Source organism: Chanodichthys erythropterus, chromosome 6 (genome assembly GCF_024489055.1).
Source record: "Chanodichthys erythropterus isolate Z2021 chromosome 6, ASM2448905v1, whole genome shotgun sequence".
In the NCBI taxonomy this organism is placed as follows: Eukaryota; Metazoa; Chordata; class Actinopteri; order Cypriniformes; family Xenocyprididae; genus Chanodichthys; species Chanodichthys erythropterus.
This window is the reverse complement of record NC_090226.1, coordinates 26,869,148-26,889,607: the sequence shown is the minus strand read 5'-3', so window position 1 is coordinate 26,889,607 and position 20,460 is coordinate 26,869,148. Positions and strand designations below refer to the sequence as shown.

At 35.7% G+C, this 20,460-nt stretch overlaps 1 protein-coding gene across 7 annotated transcripts in view; it reads left to right on the top strand.

Moving 5' to 3' along the window:
• rap1ab (RAP1A, member of RAS oncogene family b) overlaps positions 1-20,460 on the top strand; it is a 134,567-nt gene that overhangs the window by 41,612 nt on the left and 72,495 nt on the right. For 6 of the 7 annotated variants that reach the window (XM_067388507.1, XM_067388510.1, XM_067388504.1 and 3 more), the window contains 3 exons: positions 13,835-13,923; positions 14,539-14,607; positions 14,716-14,772. In XM_067388507.1, coding sequence (XP_067244608.1) covers positions 13,867-13,923; positions 14,539-14,607; positions 14,716-14,772 — 183 coding nt within the window. In that variant the 5' untranslated portion in view covers positions 13,835-13,866. Of the gene's footprint in view, positions 1-5,754; positions 5,901-13,834; positions 13,924-14,538; positions 14,608-14,715; positions 14,773-20,460 lie in introns of those variants that run through there. The other variant, XM_067388509.1, reaches the window with a different exon arrangement.

The following is a 20,460-nucleotide window of genomic DNA, read 5'->3' as shown; positions in this document are numbered from 1 at the left end:
TATTTAACAGGCAGTGATTTCAATAAATATTAGTAGTAAGTAGGCTATTGCTTTAAAAATAACAAAATCAAGTCTATCACTTGGAGAAAATGCATTCCTCCCTTCACTCTAAAGAAAAATGGTTTTAAACGGTACCAAATTATGGTTCTTCAGCTTGTAGCAATAGCAGAAGCCGAAACTGTGTAGTTTGATGGTTGAGCTCCAGAAAACCATTAATGAGGTGGCTATGTCAGTTACAGCTTTGAAAAACAAAAAAGCAGGAATAAAGTAATGCATACAAAGGGGTTATTCATGAGGGCGATGCGGTTCTAAATAGAACTGTTACTAGTATCATATTTTAGAGGGAAAGTGTTCCATAAGTCTATTTTTAATTTTTATTTTCCAGAGAAGAAAGAAAAAGAAATACGTGTTTGGGACAACATAAACATCTATATCCCTTTAACCCATGTTCAGTTCCAGTTGAGTTTGTGGCAGAACCATTTGCGTTCTTGCATTATTTTATTAACCACTACATAGCTATTTTAGTTATGAAAAAATATTATATAAACGTTAAGCCAAAACGAATTCATTTAAAGCTAAACTGAAACAGAAACCTGCGTTATAACCTACCTCTCTAATTTGGCACAAATCCAAACTATATTTATTATTTAAACGCTTTTACACAGACTACTTAAAATTAGCAGTATAACCTTTTATATGTTTGGTTGAATGTATGTTATTATGACAGTTAACAACTGCGATGTCAAAACTGATATGTTTTGTGTCCGCGTGATGAGGCGCCGACGCGTTCACTTGAATTTTCTTATAAAAGCGGAAACATCTTAAAATAATCAGACATTTATGGTGTAATAACTTGAGAGAGACACACATGCAACACCATTCGAATCTGTGAAGGTTTTAATAGGCGTATTAGTTTACACTCAAAAATTAAAAAGAAAACTTTGCTTGTAAAATAAACAAAGAATTTCCTGCCGTCTCGGTTTCCTTTATATGAGTTTCGGTTCATTTAAGAAGTTCACAGAGTCTAGTCTATTGTCGCATTCTTCCCCCTTTCATTTTTTTAATAGGCTATGTTAAGTTATGCGCATAGATATTGGCTATTTATTCCATTGGCTTATATAGCCTAATTTAATCTTTTTTTCCGTTCACAGAAGCGCTGCAGATGCGTGATTAATGCATCCTCATGTTCTGTTGTTTATTTTGCTATTTGTTCAAGTAGGCTAAAACTAAACCCCTGGGACTTTTTAATCACAGACACTTATCAATTCTAATTTCGTTTAATTAATTTAATTTAATCTTGTCGGTTAATGAAAAGATGATCGCGTCAATTGAAAGTCAGGGGGAAATAAACAGAAACGATATTGACAAGGCAACAATAATTTTCGTTCAGTTTAATTTTTTCAACTAATATTTATATTTTCTTATATTTCATGTTTATTTCGATTAGCATAAATGTTTTAATAGTTTTTGTTATTAATTAACTATAATGACCCTGCAAAACCGAACTACATAACAGTACATTTTCCCGCTGTATAAGCCACGAATATTTACAAAGATTCACGAATTATTTAATTCCGTCTGGGACACAATCTCAGGCCGGGAGTCTCACGCTCATCGAGGCCAATAAACCTAAAGCTATTGCTGAAAACAAAATTGACATTACTTTTAAGAATAATGTTGGAAAAGTGATAATAATGTGCCTCTTTTGCCCACTTTCATTTATCAGTCCCCCTTTGCAATAGTAATAATTACAAAACATATATAGCCTAAATATGTAAAAAATAAATTATAAATTATGTAAAAATATAAATAAATAAATTATTTAGCAGATGATTAACAAAACAATCATTACTGACAGCCCTAGTTAAAACATTTAAAAATTAACCTGCATTGTTATGAAATTTGTGATTAGAATATTTTCCTATATTTTGCTATAGGCCTATTTGATTTCTTGAAAATAATAGGCTATTAAAATGACTTAATCTTCTGAAAACAATATCGCATATAGTCAGATATTGTGAGCTGATCTATTCACACATTGTATAGTCAGCTGTATTAATTAAAAATCTTACCACTAGGCTATCAAAAGTAAAAGCTCAGAATGACATCCCAGAGTATTATGTTGCATAGATTATAATTATAAATTTTACGTGCTTGAATTTGAAGTTGGTAGGCTTAATAATCGTGAACATAACATAAAATTGCGAGTTTGGTGGTGTATAATTTGGTACAGTCATTAATCTCAAAGAGAAAGTTAATGATTATTTTTTAATTATTAGGTTTTTTTAACAGTAGGCTACAGAGAACTGTGCATGCAATACACCATTTGTATATCCAGTGTCATCAGAACAGGAAAGTAAAAGAAAAAAGTTATTGATAAAGAAAATACGAAAACATAGGAAAAACATGAGGGTAAGATATTAATTTATTGTGGTGGCGACGTGCTCATTCTCCGGCGTTGGTCTCACGCGTCTGTGTTGCGACGTGCTCCTTCTCCGGCGTTGGTCTCACGCGTCTGTGTTGCGACGTGCTCCTTCTCCGGCGTTGGTCTCACGCGTCTGTGATGCGACGTGCTCATTCTCCGGCGTTAGTCTCACGCGTCTGTGTTGCGACGTGCTCATTCTCCGGCGTTGGTCTCACGCGTCTGTGTTGCGACGTGCTCCTTCTCACACGTAAAAAGTACACGACTGTTTCCTTTGGTTGGTAATCAATGGCACGAATCCGCCCCCATACATTTTGAATGAGTGACTCCAGGCGGGCCTGCCGCCACAGCAGCAAGCAGGCTCCTGATTGGTTAACGCGGCGCGAATTTACGCCAAAGTTCAAATTTTTCAACTCGGGCGTCAGACGCGAATTGAACTACGCGCGAATGAGGCGAATTCGCGTCTTCCGCGCCGCGCTAAACGCCTATTCGCGCTGCGAGACCTCTATACATTGACTTAACATTGAAATCATTCGCGCCAGACGCTCTATTCGCGTTTGGTGTGAACACAGCATAATAGTTGCATCGGACGCGTTTCGGTGGTTTAAATCGACGCTCGTGACTTAAAGTCGAGTGCTTTTACTGTAAATTAGGCATGGGACTATGGGAAGCCAAACACACCAAAAGTGGTACGAGGCAGCGGGGTGTTACAAAGCTCGCGCCGCGCTGACATGTCATTTGCGCGAATCAATGGACCGAGCCGCGCGACCGACTCGTCAGCGCAGCGCGGACGAGTTTTCTAGCGCCACCCAATGGGCAGCGCGGCGCGAGCTAATCTCATCCAATAGTATCCAGCTGCAGACCCGCAGCACCACAGTTTCAGAACCGCAGTTTCATGATGTCTACAGTATTTAACAACAATACTTTTAAATAGTCATTTTTCTGTTCATATAGGCCTAACATGCATAAGATATCATGATGTACAAAGAGGAGTTTTAATTACCAAGTTAATCGATAATGCAATGTTTTGCAAAACTATGTTTTGTTAAGGCATGAACTAATTTGTATAAACTGTGAACAAATATACTTTTAACCAAATAATTTTGAAAATATATTAATAAATGTGTAACCATATAGTAAAATGTCTCCCTTGACTGTATGTGATATTATTTCCTTATGTTCATGTTGTGAACTTCTGACAAATAGTATAAAGACACAGAGGCATTTAAGGGCATTTAATGTCAAAATATAAGCCTACATGTATTTAATCATTCCAAATCCTTGAACAAGTGAAACATGCATTTAAGCCAATGAGACATCAGAAGGTGTATATGGTGAGTGTATGATATTTCTATCATGATGTGGTGAGCGAATTTATATTTATATATTTATATTACTTAATATTTGTATTACTAAGTGTCTGCTAGGCTATTGAATCATTTACATTTTATCATTAAAGATTTTTTTGCATTTGTCAAAGATATGTATCGTGTTAATATTAAATAAATATTAATAAAACTTATTCATTTTGTTTTCAGGGATGAAAAGACAGGGTTTTCTGCAGAAATGCCATGATATGGGTTTGTAATCTTTAAGTGTTTTAAGATGATTATTTGTTTTTTGCTTGTTTTTATTTTATCAGCAGTTTAAATATGTTTTAATCCTATTATTTTAGAAATGTTTTATATCCTATTTGTTTTCAACACATGTTTTACATGTTCAAGGCTTTTTTTTAAATGGTTATTTTTATTTGACATTAAATAGCCTACGTTACATAATGTAAGTATTATGTGTAACAATTTGAACATGAAGGAAATAATACGATCAAATATACAGTCAAATGTTACACATGTATTAATATATGTTTGAATTAATAAAAATAATAATAAATAAATATTCTCAAACTCTGTGTCATTGTATTAGCCTATTTAAAACGTGGAGAAAATAATTTAAAAATAAAAACGGCGTAGTTGTAGCCTATTCTCGCAGTAGCCTATACACGACTGTGTTTGTATCCATTCATTGACATTAAGCATATAGGCTGTTTAAAAATTTTGCTCTTTGTACATCATGAAATCTTATGCATGTTAGGCCGATATGAACAGAAAAATGACTTTATTTAAAAGTATTGTTGTTAAATACTGTAGACATCATGAAACTGCGGTTCTGAAACTGTGGTGCTGCGGGTCTGCAGCTGGATACTATTGGATGAGATTAGCTCGCGCCGCGCTGCCCATTGGGTGGCGCTAGAAAACTCGTCCGCGCTGCGATGACGAGTCGGTCGCGCGGCTCGGTCCATTGATCCGCGCAGATGACATGTCAGCGCGGCGCGAGCTTTGTAACACCCCGCTGCCTCGTACCACTTTTGGTGTGTTTGGCTTCCCATACGACACGGTTGAGAGCGCAGCTCATGGTTGCATAGCAACGACAGACGCCACTGGAGCGAACGCGCATTGGAAAGAAGAATGTGGCCAGGCCGCTTGTGTGACGCGATATGTGAATGCCCCTTACAACGGTGACTTTTTCTTTGCATATCAGACAGGTAGCAACTAAATAATAATAATTTAGCGGGCCGGATTATGTTTTATTTTTTAGATCAGTTGCGGGCCGGGTAGAGGGGGAGGGCGGGCCGTAATTGGCCCGCGGGCCGGCAGTTTGAGTCCACTGATCTATAGTCTGTGGCGCAACTGACGTACATTATTGCCTGTGCCGCTGGCAACAAAACTGATCGTCTCGAAATCGGAAAGATGCGAGACTGACTGGTCGGTCACCAGTCCGGGCCGATCATGCGGGAAATTGTCTGATTCCGATCCCTGGCCGGTCGATCGGTGCATCTCTAAGCAAAACGTTTTTTGATCCCTGAATAACATGAGAGAAATAATTATGTATGATTATATCATAACTCTTACTTTTGACACGTTATTCAATGTGACAAAATTCAAAATTGTTTAAAATTCGAATAGGCTGATAGGGAGTCTCAATGGTGGAAGGCTTGGTCTGTCGACCCAAATCTTGTACTAGCTTGCAGCTTGTCCAAGACACTGGAACAATAATATTTTGTGCTTGACTTTGGAGGCCATGATCCTATAGGATGGGGTGTGCACAAATATTCAAATATTTGTTCTGTAATATTCGAAAAATAAAAATACCATTCGAATTTTACTATGTTGCTTTGCTGGCCGTAAATACAGTGAATCCATGATAAATCCTAAGCACTAAAACTCGCAGTTATAACTAAATGCACCGGGTGGCGCTGTGGAGCATGTTTAACAAGTTTATTTCATTTGATTGTCACATAATGTTGTCGTCTGTCTTGCGCAGTTTGGAATTACTTGGATGAAAATGATCTTACACAATGGAAATACTTTTGATCAAATGAATGACTGAGTTATCATAATATCACCACCATATTGAGAAAGCACATTAAATCTAAACACCAGAGAGGAAAGACGGCTGTCCATCACTGCATTCACGACAGGTAAGCTCAGCTGTAAGTTTTCCCAGAGTGAGCCGAGATGATCTGATAGCAAAATGATTTTGAGACATATGTCTCCCTCGACAAAACTTAAAGGAAACATATTTACGAACAGAAAACAAGGTGCTACTGTTAGAAACTCATCTTAGCACACCGTTATGTATTATTGTTAACTTTGTCTCTGCAACTTATGTCAGCGCAGCTCGTTTTCTCACCCGAGCATGTGGATATTATTGTTGTTTTTGTCAACATGAACATGTGAAAAATTATAAACACGATAACCATATAGGCTACTGACTCGAGGGTATTATGTACGTTATTTTTTGTACAATAACTGCCGCTGTCTGCTTTATTAGTATTTTTCCCGCTCGCGCTGCTTGAGCTTAAATGCTTTTGTTCTTAATATTTTCTGTGTACGCATTGTTTAATGCTTTAAACTAAAAGAAAACCTTAAGATATAATGTAAGCTTGTTGTGTATTGCCTAATCGTAAGCTTGTTCAGAAATGGTTACAAAATCTTGATTAACATAAAACAATAACGGCCTTTTTGTTAACCTCATTTAAATAAACGAATATTTGAATATTCGTTTTTTACGAGCCCAAATATTCGAATACAATATTTTGGAAAAATGCCCATCCCTACTATAGGACTGTCACTTAAAATTATTGTAATCTGATACTTTTTTTTTTTTTTTGGGTAAGAAAAATGGACCTATAAGTGAACAATCATTAAAATGATTTAAAATACATGGGTATAATAACAATGAGGCAATAATAATTGGTTCAGATAAATTATCAAATGTAATATACATACAATTTTGGGTAACACTTTACAGTAAGGTTCATTAGCTAACTACATTAGTTAACATGAACTAATAAAGAACTGCACTTATAGCATTTATTAATCTTTGTTACTAATGCTAATTTTAACATTTACTAATACATTATTAAAATCTTGTTAACATTTGTTAATGCACTGTGATCTAACATGAACAAACAATCAAACAATGAACAACTGTATTTTCACTAACTATCATTAACGAAGATTAGTAAATACAGTAACAAATGTTTTGCTAATGGTTAGTTCATGTTAGTTAATACATTAATAAATGTTTAACTAATGAACCTTATTGAAAAGTGTTACTGTTTGAACTTTTATATTAGTTAGGCTAGCAGTTTGCTGTGGTATCGAAATTTGGATCAATCGAAAATTGTGAAATTTCACTGCTTTCTAAAATGTTGGTGGCTTATTGATCAGAATCCAATGTTACATGGGTCAAAACAACAACTTTCTATTTTATTTTTTTTATTTATATACATTTTATTTTGGTAAGGCTAGTGAAATTATTTGCAGTGCAAGTCAGCAAAAAGTCCTTAGCGTTGAGCCTTGCTATGACTTCAGAAGACTTTAAGCAGAGTAGTTGAGGTCAGGGATTTTTGGCTCTGTTCATCCTGTGTGGAGAAAGCAGCCTCTCCTCTCCATCCATACATGGAAAGACTATTCCTCATGGTGAATTCAGTAATGATGTCATACTTGAGGAAGGTAGATTTGTTTATTTTTTGTTTGAATGTCATAATGAAACAGAGGAAAGAGAATTAATGTTTTTAACTAGCTATCCATTGACTTCACGTGCATGAATTTGCTTGCTTTTGAACATAATTTGAATTATGTGGAGTTACAGTTGTTTTTTGTGCGACAAGAGATATAATCTTACTGAAAGACCTACACATGGAGAGACAGTGTATTTTATCCAGACATCATGTGCAACTCATGGCTGGAAGTTGTTTGCTTCTGAAATGCTCCTAATCACATTCTACATTTACCTCTGGTAATTTTCCCTCTCAGTGGCCTTAGCTTGGCATCTCATTGCCTTTTCTACACCGCCTTTACCATTAAAGGAAGAAAATTCTCCTCTCTGCACGCCAACCAATCCTGCAAAACCAGAATCAGACTAAGGCATTCGAGCAACGGCACCTATGAACCTCTCCAAATAACACTGGATGAGTTTAGTGTTCCTTGAGTGCACACAGCTTGGCCAATGTTTGGATTTGGCCCCTCACCAAGGACTCGTTACTTCAGAAGACTTGTGTTTGGCTGCATGTATGTTTGCTATATGAAAGCCAGCTGAATGGTTTTCTGTGACACCTTTTTTTTACACTAAAGGGATCTGTGTGTATTATGTATTCTGAATATTAAGGGCGCTTCGATCAGGGTTTTTGGGCAGATTACCAATCACTGGAAGCAGTTTTGGCCAATACTATCACTGAGACAATCACTGATACCAATCACCAGAATATAGGCCAACTATTCATAACAAAAATGTTTAAAGTATTAAAAAATTGATATGGAGATGAGAAATAAAGACATGAGAAAGTATCATGAGTTGACAACTCGTTAATATAGCATTCCTGTGAAATAAATTAAATAAATAAATAATAATAATAAAATAGAACATTCTTTATCAGCAGAAAATAATCAAATGTAAATGTTCACTTAAGACATAACTGAAGGGGTTTAAGTGAATACTCACCAAGCTGGGGATTTTGAGTCATTTCTGTTTGTATTTAACTGTTTAGGCACAAACCCAAAGCTCAAAGTTCACTTTGCTTGCCCATGTGCCACTCCATTTTGTGTGTGCACAGAAAGCCACTTGGAGAACAGTATCACTTTTGCAGCTTAATGCAATGTTAATAACTCAAATTGTCAATACAATGTCTCCGCAAAGACCTTTTCAGACACCTGGAACAACTGCCAGACCAGTGAATGTAGTCAAGCAATTTTAGCTGTGCATAGAAAAACTGTCTCATGAGTTTTGTGTAATCTGATTGGCTCTTCTGCCTTTATAGAGACCACCGAGAAAACTATTGTCCCCATTTGTAAAACTTACTAGCTTATTAGCCATTTCCACTCCCTCCCTGATATATTTTATTTTACACATTTTGCTTTTGAATTTATATTTAAACATTATGAAATCACTATTTTAAAATATTAAATCAATAAATCAACTTTTGTCAAAGCTTTGCACTTTTTTTGTGCTGAAGTATGAAACATGAGAAGTCACATCTAAAACTTGTTTGACAACTGATTTACACAGAAAACAAGTAAAGAGTGCTCCTTTTATAATCACTGAAGCTGTCGGTCAGTTCAGTATGATACTTATAATACTATAGAAGAACAATGGTACTTTTAAGAGTAGCATAATTAAAGTTGTCCCTGTAAAACTAGGTTTTTGCTAGGTTACTGTTGTCAATAAGTTAAATTACCTTTTATGATTAAAAATATCCCAATCAAGCCCTACCAGATCAGGTGCTGGTGCCACTATCTGTAGAACTTAGTAACACCAGTACTACTGCTCTCAAATGTTAAGGCTCTCGAGTGTACGCCATAGCTACAGCATAGGCTGTGTGTAGCACGCGTAGCCTGTGACGTAGCCTGGCGTGCACCTCTTCAAAAATGTAACAACGCGTCAATTCTACGCGGACCGCAAGCGCTGTGATTGGTCTGCTAGAACCCCTCCCTCAGGTAAAAAAAAAAAAAAAAAAAAAAACTTGCAAGGGGCAATCGGAGAAGAGCGAGCGTTTTCAACTTCCATATGAATGAAAAAACACATGGACACATGCAGTCAAACTTCAACAAAATTCATTACCTATTTGCGTCTTCTATTTGTAAGCTTTTCTGACGTACATGACAAGCTGCTTCTTCGGCTTATGCCTTGATCCTCAACATGACCGCGGACACTGCCTCCTAGTGGTCTGCATTAGGGCTGAAGGATATTCTGTTTCAACATCGACATCGCGATGTGCGCGTGAGCGATAGTCACATTGCCGGAACATGCAATGTGAAGGGTAGTAGCCCATGGTGTATTAAGAGAACGGTAGCTCCAGGGTAGCACACAGTAAACACGAGTTTGTTATGTGGCTTGTTGCTGGGGTGACATGCACGTTCCGCGTGCCTGCACAGTGATTGGTTCGCTGTGCCGCTGCTCACCGCTCACAGCCAACATTCACTGCTAAAAATGCGTGATTCAGAGGATCCGCCGCAAAAAAAATGATTTCGTACCAAAAAGAAAGTCGAAATCATCTATTTGGGACTATTTCAGCTACAAAAAGGAGGATGTTGACCAAAAAGAGGTACTTTGCATGGAGTGTCATACATTTGTGGCCACAAAACAAGGAAACACCACCAATTTGTCTGATCACTTAAAACGGCACCACAAAGCTCTTTACGACGAATACAAAGTCAAATCTGGATGTCAACCAAAACAAACAAATATCTGTGATGCCTTTGCCAGTGTGACACCTTACCAGAAAGGCTCTCAACGACAGAAAGAAATAACAGACGTTTCATATCGCTAAAGAGATGTTGCCATAATAGTGTCAACATCGTCACTTGCCAACGAACCTGTGTTAAGCCTGCAAAGGTTGATTGACTTGTGTTCTTAGCTAAAAACCTTGAGTAAGCAAAGCATACATGGTCATGATCCTGCTAAAGAATACTCAGTTTAGAAGCTTTATTTAATTTTGTTTAGCCCTGATTATGATGATGACCAACACTGTTTTACTTTGGCACTTTTGCTAAGAAAAGTTGACTTAAAAACAAAAGATTGTGAACCAAAATGCTTATAAGTTGTTTTATAAAAAATATATTTATTTAAATCAATTTAAGTTATGTTATGAACCAATCAGGGGGGGTTGGTGTTGTAAAGCTGCTGTTTAAATGTTCAGCTTTTCTGTTTACAGGAATATGTTCTCCTAATCTGTTTAGAAGATTTAATACAAAATATATTAAAGTTTTATTTCATTTTGTTTATTATATATATTTAGCCATGATTATGATGACCAACACCAACACTGTTTTACTTTGGCTAAGAAAAGTTGACTTAAAGCATTTTGGTTCACAATCTTTTAAGTTGTTTTATAAAAAAATATTTATTTTAATTTATATTGTTGTAAACCAATCAGGGGGGTTGGTGTAAAGCTGCTGTTTTACTTAAAAATGTGTTCTGCTTTTGTGTTTACAGAAATGTTCTAATTTTGGAATAAAATATTAAGTGAAATTTTTGTCACTTGTAATGAAGCTTGCTTATTAGTGAAATTATTAATATCATGGAATGGTAATTGACTTTAGCCTGGATTGATGGCTCTTAGGGATGTAACGATTCACTCAACTCACGATTCGATACGATTCACGATACTGGTTTCACGATTCGATTTTCTCACGATGTTTTTTAACAAAATGAGATTTAAATGAGAAAGTGTCTTTTTATTATTTCTCAGACAAAATGCTGTATATTTCTTTGTGAAAGTGAAATATCTTTATAACAACTAAATTGAAATTTTAAAACAAATCCTAAATCAAATAAATAAATAATACAAATAAAAGAAATCTCTTCAAATGAGTACATGAACAAGACGTTTATTTGCTCTATTACAGGCTGAACTATCTGTAGCCTTTTAAAATTAGAGGCAACCACTGCATTTTAATCACAATCCCAACAAAGATGCTGTTTGAGCAGTTTTTAATTTAAATTAGATTGTATAATTTTTAACATCTGAAGCAAAAACAGAATGTTCAGACTTTAGCTTTGTGAAATTATGCTACATAAAACTTCATAAGAGCAGAAGGGCTGCATGAGAACGCAAATTCTTCTGACAGCAGGTGGCGCTTATGGAACAGCGGCAATACAGCGCTTCCATGGTTAATAGCTAAAACTATTTTAAAAGCCATTGTATGGAAGTAAGATGAAAAGAAAATACCATCTAAACTTTTCTGAACACAGTCAGTTCTCCTCAGTTATACATTCATATAACCCCCCGCCCCCAAATGTATCGCGATTCATTTAGCATCTCAACCGACTTGAATCGTCACATATTTTAATCGATTTTTAACCGGTTCCAGATGCATCGTTACATCCCTAACGGCTCTCAATATCGCAATATATATCGTTGGGAAAAAAAAATCGCAATGTAATTTTTTTCCAATATCGTGCAGCCCTGCATAGTCTGCATGCACGTCGACATGGACAACAACGCAGAAGTATAAATGAAAACAGACGCATAGCCTACAGCGCAGAGGCTCCGGCATAGGTCCGACGCAGAAGTATAAATCAGCCTTTAGTCTATTCTAACTATTTCACACATAGTTGTCAAAATGGTCATCTTGAGTATCCTAGTAAACATAATCAGTTATGTTTTAAGTGAACGCAAACAATCAAGACAACGCATTTGCAACAGTATCAGTTTATTGGGTCTATCTTAAAGTGACAAAAGCCTAACATTCCTGTTGCTGTCTCTTTTTTTTTTTTTGTTAAACAACAAAAGACTCGCTGCAAAAAAATCACTCGGTGCCATTGACTGAGTAACTTTTGTAACTTTATTCGTCTTTATTTAATTTAGGGATGGACCGATACCAGTATCGGCCTGATAACAAGCTCACGTATTTGTACTCATACTCGTAAAAAATAGCCACCATACCAAAGGCCGATACCTCACGTGACGTAACTGACAAAATTGCATCAGATGCACAGATGCATCGACGGCAGCAGCAGAAACAATGTCAGCCTCAGGGGTGTGGAAATACTTAAATTAATCGATTGTTATCGATTGGTGAAGGCGGGATGGAATCACGCTGAATGACAGACCAGAAGCGCGCTCTCTCTCGCACGCGCTCGCTCTCTTTATTGTGTGCGATCTCAGTTCTCTCAGACAGTGCGTGATCAGTTCTCCTTGTGCCTGAATGTTCAACACATAGTTGTCAAAATGTCTATCGTGTGGAGTATCTAACGTAAATACAGTCAGTTAAGTGGCTTAAGTGGACGTAAACATTTGGGTGAAAAAAACAGGATATGTGTCAGTATCCATGGATTCAGTCTTAAAGGGACTGTAGCCTAATTAAATATTTGTCATTAATGTTATTAAAACAACAAAAGATGTTAAATAAATGTATACATGGTATATAAAGCTACTGTATCTGAAAAACAAGTTTATTTAATTTGTATCTCTATAGTATTTGTTGTACAAATATATATTGGTAATTATGCCCTTTTGAAAGTTATTGGACACTGAAATTTTTGTTCTTTAAGTTTGTGACAAGCACATAAAAATGTATTACTTTTTTTCCTTATAGGACAGCTTCTTTATTATTACTCTATTCATTAGTCTCACTGTGCTTGGAAAACTGCAACATCACCACCCAAAGGAAAAAAAAGAAGAGAAATTAATAAATGTATAGGCATTGGTACGGTGAGTACCAGAAAAAAATATCGGTACTCGTACTCGTCCTTAAATGGTATCGGTGCATCCCTAATTTAAATACAGTGAAGACTATGCAGTGTTGTTTTACATTTGATTTCTTTATTCAATTTCTGTACCTAATCTATATCGAACTACTGTTAGATCTACCTGAAAAACCTGAAAAGCACTGTTTTTCATTTGCATTTTGTTCTATTGTATTTATTTATGCTGCTGCTTGTTTATTTGTTTATATTTTATTATATACGGTTTACTTGTCTCTAATAATATTAAATGTATATTTTATATTGTATTTATATAGCCATTTTTCATTTGCATTGTTCTTGCATTCCATGTTAAAAGTCTAGCGGGAAAAATAAAAAACTTAGTAGCCAGTGGCGACTCAAGATTCAATGTGTCCGTAGAAGGTTGATGTCTCATGTGGCATCCAAATCAGTGTGGGCCTGCTGATATGGGTTAAATCCATATAGGCCCAGGGGCATAACAGGCCTCATTCCTGGCTCAAGACTGCACATTTCCATCCAGAACCAACAGCTGCTTTGTGTTTAAGAGGTCATGCTTGTAATATCCCCCACCCATAGGCTATGATCCAGGCTATACCTACTCCTGCTCTACCCCGCAGACACAAACTACCATATATCCATATGCGGTAACCTACTCATTCTTTTCCCTTATCTTGTTTTTAGAGCACTGAGGAGTCTGGTGAAGAGACCCTGCCATGCGTGAATACAAGCTTGTGGTGTTGGGCTCTGGTGGTGTGGGCAAGTCAGCCCTGGTAAGTACAGTATACCATATCTTCCACACCAAACTTCAAAGTTGCCAAGCAATAATGTGATCCACAGTAGTGATCAGTAGATGACTGCATTCCAAATGGCTTTGGATTTCTCTGATTGAAAGTTCTGTCTTTTGTCATTTAGTTCTATAGACCTATTTACGTATTCATGCCAAGTATAAACTTTCCATTAAAAAATTAGGGGTGCTCCAATTGATCGCCTACTATTGGTCGCTAATCGCTTTGGGAAGTTTGATTGGCAGTCTCTATAAAGGTCTCAATAAAATACATTACCCAGTTGCATTATAAAAGTTATTGTGCTCATAGTCTTCAATAACAATCACATCACATTGACTGTATGGTACATCCATGTGACTGCTCATGCAGCAGGTGGATGCATGGGTTTTATTAAAACCCAATATTATGTTTAAATTTGACTCTGTGATGTTTTTTTTAACCCATGTTTTAATTTTTGAACAAATTATTTGTGATCAAACATTTAATTGGCAGACCCCCTGCAGTACCCCATATTACTTTTTAAAGAGATGCCAGTTGTTGTTTTTTCTCTCCTGTATGAAACATTCTCTGGCTTTAATTTAATATCTGTGCCTCTTGCAGACGGTCCAGTTTGTCCAGGGAATTTTCGTTGAGAAATATGACCCCACAATAGAAGACTCCTACAGAAAGGTAGAAATTCTCTGCTCAGTTGCTTATCCTGTATTTTGTTTAAAACCCTAGTGGGTAATGGAAGCTAATCTGTTTACTTTAATATCATCCCCTCTTCCCCTCATGCAGCAAGTGGAGGTGGATGGCCAGCAGTGCATGTTGGAGATCCTGGACACAGCAGGAACAGTAAGTGTTGTCAGACTTTTCACACTTTAAGGTTTTGGAGGCCTCAGCCAGCAACAGCTTGCAACGTACTGCAACTAGATTAGAGGACAAATAAAGAATTCACACCATTTATTTGTTCTGATTTGGTCCTGAGGCATGTACACTTCTTACCCAAACCTGAAGTGCATAAATTAATTTGGTGGGTAGGGGGGGTTGAGGTAATAACCAAATCTGTCAAGTACAGCCATATTCCACCCGGACACAATCCTTTGCAGGCAATGACTGCCTGTTGTCTGAAACTCATGGACATCACCAAAGACTAGGTTTCCTCCTTTCTGATGCTTTACCAGGCTCTAACTTCAGCTGTCTTCAGTTGTTGTTTGTTCGTTGGTCTTTCTGCATTTTAGTTTTGCCTTCAGCAATTGAAATGCATGCTCAGTCGGGTTGAGATCAGGTGATTGACTTGGCCATTGCAGAATATTCCACTTTTTTTCTTTCAAAAACTCCTGGGTTGCTTTTGCAGTGTGTTTTGGATCATTTTCCATCTGTACCGTGAAGCGCTGTCCAATCAACTTTGCTGCATTTGGCTGGATCTGGGCTGACAGTATCTCTCTTTGTACATCAGAATTGAAGAGAAGGCTGCTTCTGTCTCCTGCATCATCATTAATAAACACCAGTGACCCAATGCCACTGGAAGCCAAGCCATCACTGCCTCCACTGTGTTTTACAGATGACCTTGCTTTCTTTGGATCATGAACAGTTCCACGCCTTCTCCATACTTTTTTCATTCCATCATTCTGGTACAAAGAATGTTTTTCCAGAACTGGTCAGGGGTTTTAGATGTTTTTTGGTTTGCACCTTGTGGTGAACCCTCTGTATTTGCTTTCATGAAGTCTTCTCTTGATTGTAGACTTTGATAATGACACGCCTACCTGCTGGAGAGTGGCGTTTACTTGGCTAGGTGTTGTAAAGGGGTTTTTCTTTTCCATGGAGAGGATCCTGCGATTATCCACCACTGTTGTTGATGGCCTGTTTGACTTGCGTGGAGTACACATGATGTATAGGTTCACAGCAATGGATTCCAAATGCAAATACCACACTTAGAATCAACTCCAGACCTTTTACCTTCTTAACTGATGAAGAAATTTATGTAGGAATAGCCCACACCTGTCCATGAAACCTGCTTTTGAGTCAATTGTTCAGTTACTTTTGGTCCCTTGAAAAAGGGTGAGGTGGCTACTCCCAAGGGCTGTAATTCCCAAGCCCTTCCTCCAATTGGGATTTAAATTGGGATGTTCATGACACATTAATATAATATAAAATACATAATATATCCTACGTAATCAAGTAATTAACTAGCCTGTTACTTACTTGCAGTAATGTTATCAACCAACTTTGCACGTTTGGATGATACCACAAAAATCAGACAGAAAATATATTATTTTATAGTATTCTGCACAATGAGAAAAGCTATCTCGATTAGCATAGCATTATAAATCTATTATTATTAAATACCCCACATGACATGAACACAGATAAAACATATATCGTCACAATTGTGCATTTATTGTCTTCAAAAGTGCATGTTTGTGCAGTCTTCATCTGCATGTTATATCCATGGTTATAGAGATCTTTTTTTTTTTTTTTTGAAACAACAGTAGGGGAATACAAAGACATTTGAATATATAAAACAAATCAAAATTCTGTATCTTATATCACAAATCAATCATGTTTCTATTACATTAAGTATCCTTTTCAACAGTTTAGATGTCTTAACAGCTTTTTGATTGTTCTGTATTGATGTTAGAGAGTCATAAAAAAACTTCAAATCAGTGGAAAATAGTCTACTATTTGGTACAGTCGATATACATTTTGCTTTATGTATATGATATTTTCTTAATAGAAGAAGTTTAACTATATTATCCATTTCCAATAAACCAGTATCACAATCCATAAACAAGACCATTACATCAGTTATAGTGACAAACTTGTAAAATAAGTCAAAAAGAAAAATAGAAACTTGGGACCAAAATAATTTTGTATAATTACAATTGAAAAATAAGTGTACAATTGTTTCAGTTTCTTCTTCACAAAAACTGCATAGTGGCGAAAACCCTTCTTTAAATTTACTAATAAAATTGTTACATGGATAATATCTATTTATTATTTTAAAGTGAGTTTCTTTGACTTTGTTTGAAATTACAAATTTATTTATATCTGACCACAAATTCTGAAAAACAAGGTAGTGATTTTTTATCCCTAATGGAAAGGCCCTCAACAGTCAGAGCAGGAAGAGACCCAATTACAGGATTATGCATCTTTTCGTTTTTTATAAGATAGAGTAGTTTTGGTGAGATACAATGAATGAGTTTGAAATATTCTTTAAGAGATATATTTGTCCCAAGATAATTAACTAAGTCATTATAATTATATAAGTCATAATATAAAACACATAAGTGTTTGTGAAAATTGGACAACTTAATTGGGAGTTTAGTACATTTAAAATCACAGGTAAGTAGAAAATTAAGACCACCACATTCTTTGTAAATTAAATTGGGAATATAGAACCATGGAAAGTTGTTATCACAAAGACAGTGCTTGATCCAGTTAATTTTAAATATATTATTGATAGTGTCAAAATCTAAAACATTTAGTCCTCCTTCTGATAAACTTCTGATTATAGTTTTCCTTTTAATATAATCCGTCCTGCCTCTCCAGAAAAACTGAAATAAAATTTTATCAACTGCGGCACACATTTTGGAATCTACATAAAGAGACAATGCAGGATACACAAGTCTTGAGATCCCTTCAGCCTTGGAGATCAATACACGACCTTGAATAGATAAATTTCTTTGGAGCCAACAGTTAAAAATATTTCTTGTTTTTTGTAATCTCTGAAAAATTCTCTGTGATTCTCTCTGAGGCTGATTTACTAATTACAATACCCAAGTATCTAACTACCTGTTTAACCTGTATTCCAGATATACATCTTCTAGTTGGTGTACAGCCATAATCTCACTCTTAGATTGATTCACAGAGAGACCTGAGGCATCAGAGAATAATTTGAGTGCCTCCAGAATCACAGGGACCTGATCTTTGTTTTTCAAAAATAAACAAGTGTCATCAGCAAGTTGACTTATAGTTAAAGTGAAATCTCCTATCTCAATACCTCTAACTTGGGAGCAATGCAGAGTGTAAAGATTTAATGTTTCAGCTGCTAATAAAAATAAAAACGGGGAAATACGGTATCCCTGTCTAATGCCTCTTCGGATAAAAAAACGAGAAGACGTACCACCAGATAAAGAAACACTACTTGAAATATTATTATAGAATGTGTGCATCATATTTGTAAAGGTTGGGCCAAAACCAAAGTGACTAAGGGCCTGATACATGAAAATGTGCTCAACGGTATCGAAAGCCTTACAAAAATCTAAAAACAAAATAAGAGCTTCCTTGTTTACTAAATCTGAGTAATCTAAAATAACACCAATCTAATGTTATTTGAAATACTTCTTCCCTTCATAAATCTAGACTGTGTGACCGATATGATTTCCTCCAAACAAGGTTTTAATCTGTTGGCAAATAGAGATGCTAATAATTTGTAATCCGAGTTAAGGAGTGTGATTGGGCGCCAGTTGTCTAAGTGCAAAATGTCTTTATTAGGTTTTGGAATTAGTGTAATTACTCCCTGTTTCATAGATTCTGTAAGTTCCCCATTTACTGCACACTCATTGAACACATTCAAAATAAACTCTCTGATATCTTCCCAAAAAACTCTGTAAAACTCGAAAGGTAAACCATCGGGTCCTGGGCTTTTGTTAAAAGGTGTTTTTTTTTAATGATATCATCCAATTCTTTCAATGACATTTCCTCCTCACAAAGGTTTTTACTATCTATACTTATACAAGGGGTGAAAGGTTGTAACTTGTTAAAAAATATATCGCTTAAATCAGGGTTAAATGATGTATATAGTTTTTTGTAAAAGTCTGAAACAGATTTTGAGATTATTTTGTCATCTGATATAATAGTGTCGTCAATATATAAAGAGGAAATTTTTTTTTAAGTTCGGCTCGTTTTTTTTACAAATTGAAAAAGTATTAAGAGTTTTTTTTTTTTCTCCGGCTTCTAGCCATTTGGCCCTAGATCTAATGAAGGCCCCTTTAGCCTTTTCTATATAGATGGTGTCTAGTTTTTCTCTTAATAGGTATAAACGTTCCTTCTCTGAATCATTTGGATTGGCAAGACAAGTAATATGGTTAATTTCTTTTAATATAGATTCAAATTGTAATCCTTTTGATTTTAGAAGATCTTTACTAAATTTTATAGAAAACTTTCGACACTCATATTTAAACAATTCCCAATTTAAGGTATGAGAAATATTAGTATTTTGTTTTAAATAATCAATTATGCCTTTAATACCCAAACAATAATTAGAATTGTGTAATAAAGAGGTATTTAATTTCCAATACCCTGGTTTCCTAAATGAGTTAGTTAAGGTCAGAAATTTCTAACTCAATACCTGAGTGATCAGTTAAAGGTGCACTGGAAATAGAACATAATTTAACAGAAGAAATCAGACTATCAGATATTAGCCAAAAATCAATACGTGATTTTTGTCAAATCAGGTTTGAATCAAGTAAAGGAAGAGGAAAAGTCATTATGTAATAATCTATGAATATCTACCAACTAATTATTTTGTTAACAGTGGTAGTGCTATATTTTGGAGGAAATCTATCATAACATAAGTCAGGAGCCTCATTAAAGTCCCCGCCCATAATTAGCGATGTAGATGGGTATTTTATTTTTAAAGTTATTAATTTGGATGTTAAGTCTGTAAAGAGACAATTATTAAGACTGGATCTGTTAAAGCCATAGACATTAGCCAAAATAACAATGCTTTCCCCAAACTGGATAACAATAATTAACCATCTGCCTTCATTCGAGCAATGTGATTCAAGTACAGTGTAATTAAAGTGCTGATTAAATAAAATCATAACCCCAGCAGAATTATTGGAACCATGACAGTAGATAATTTTACTCCCCCATTGATTGGACCAGAAACTTTCATCTTTCTCACATGAATGCATTTCTTGTAAAAAATAGACATCTCTGCATTTTGATTTACAAAAAAGAAATAAAGCTTTACGTTTGGTTAAGTCTCGGATTCCCCTAACATTGAGTGAAAAACAATTCAACTTAAATGACATAAAAGAACAAACAAGAACTTGTAACCAAAATCTATTGTTTAGTAAATAAAACTAAAACGTATTAACGAATTGAAGTAGAAAAAAGTGCAACACTTAACCAGACCTCCTCACTGTAGTAAGAACCAGCTTAACATTTCTCTAGTCTAGGTTGGAACCCTAACAAGAAACAATTCCCATGAGGATGAAAAACCTCACTACAGAATATTAAAGTCACTGTAAAGAGTCATTATTTGTTGTCCACTGTAATTTTCTTCCCGTCAATGATGGCAGCTGAACCCTGAAACTAGGGATGTCCCGATCACGTTTTTTTGCCCTCGAGTCCGAGTCATTTGATTTTGAGTATCTGCCGATACCGAGTCCCGATCCGATACTTAATAGCCTACATAAAAAAGAATAAAGAAGAGCGAAAAAACAGATCCAGGATGCTTTTCAGGTTTTTCAGGTATTCGGTTTTCAAATAGTAATCAAATATAAAATATCACTGCATATTATCTTTACTGTA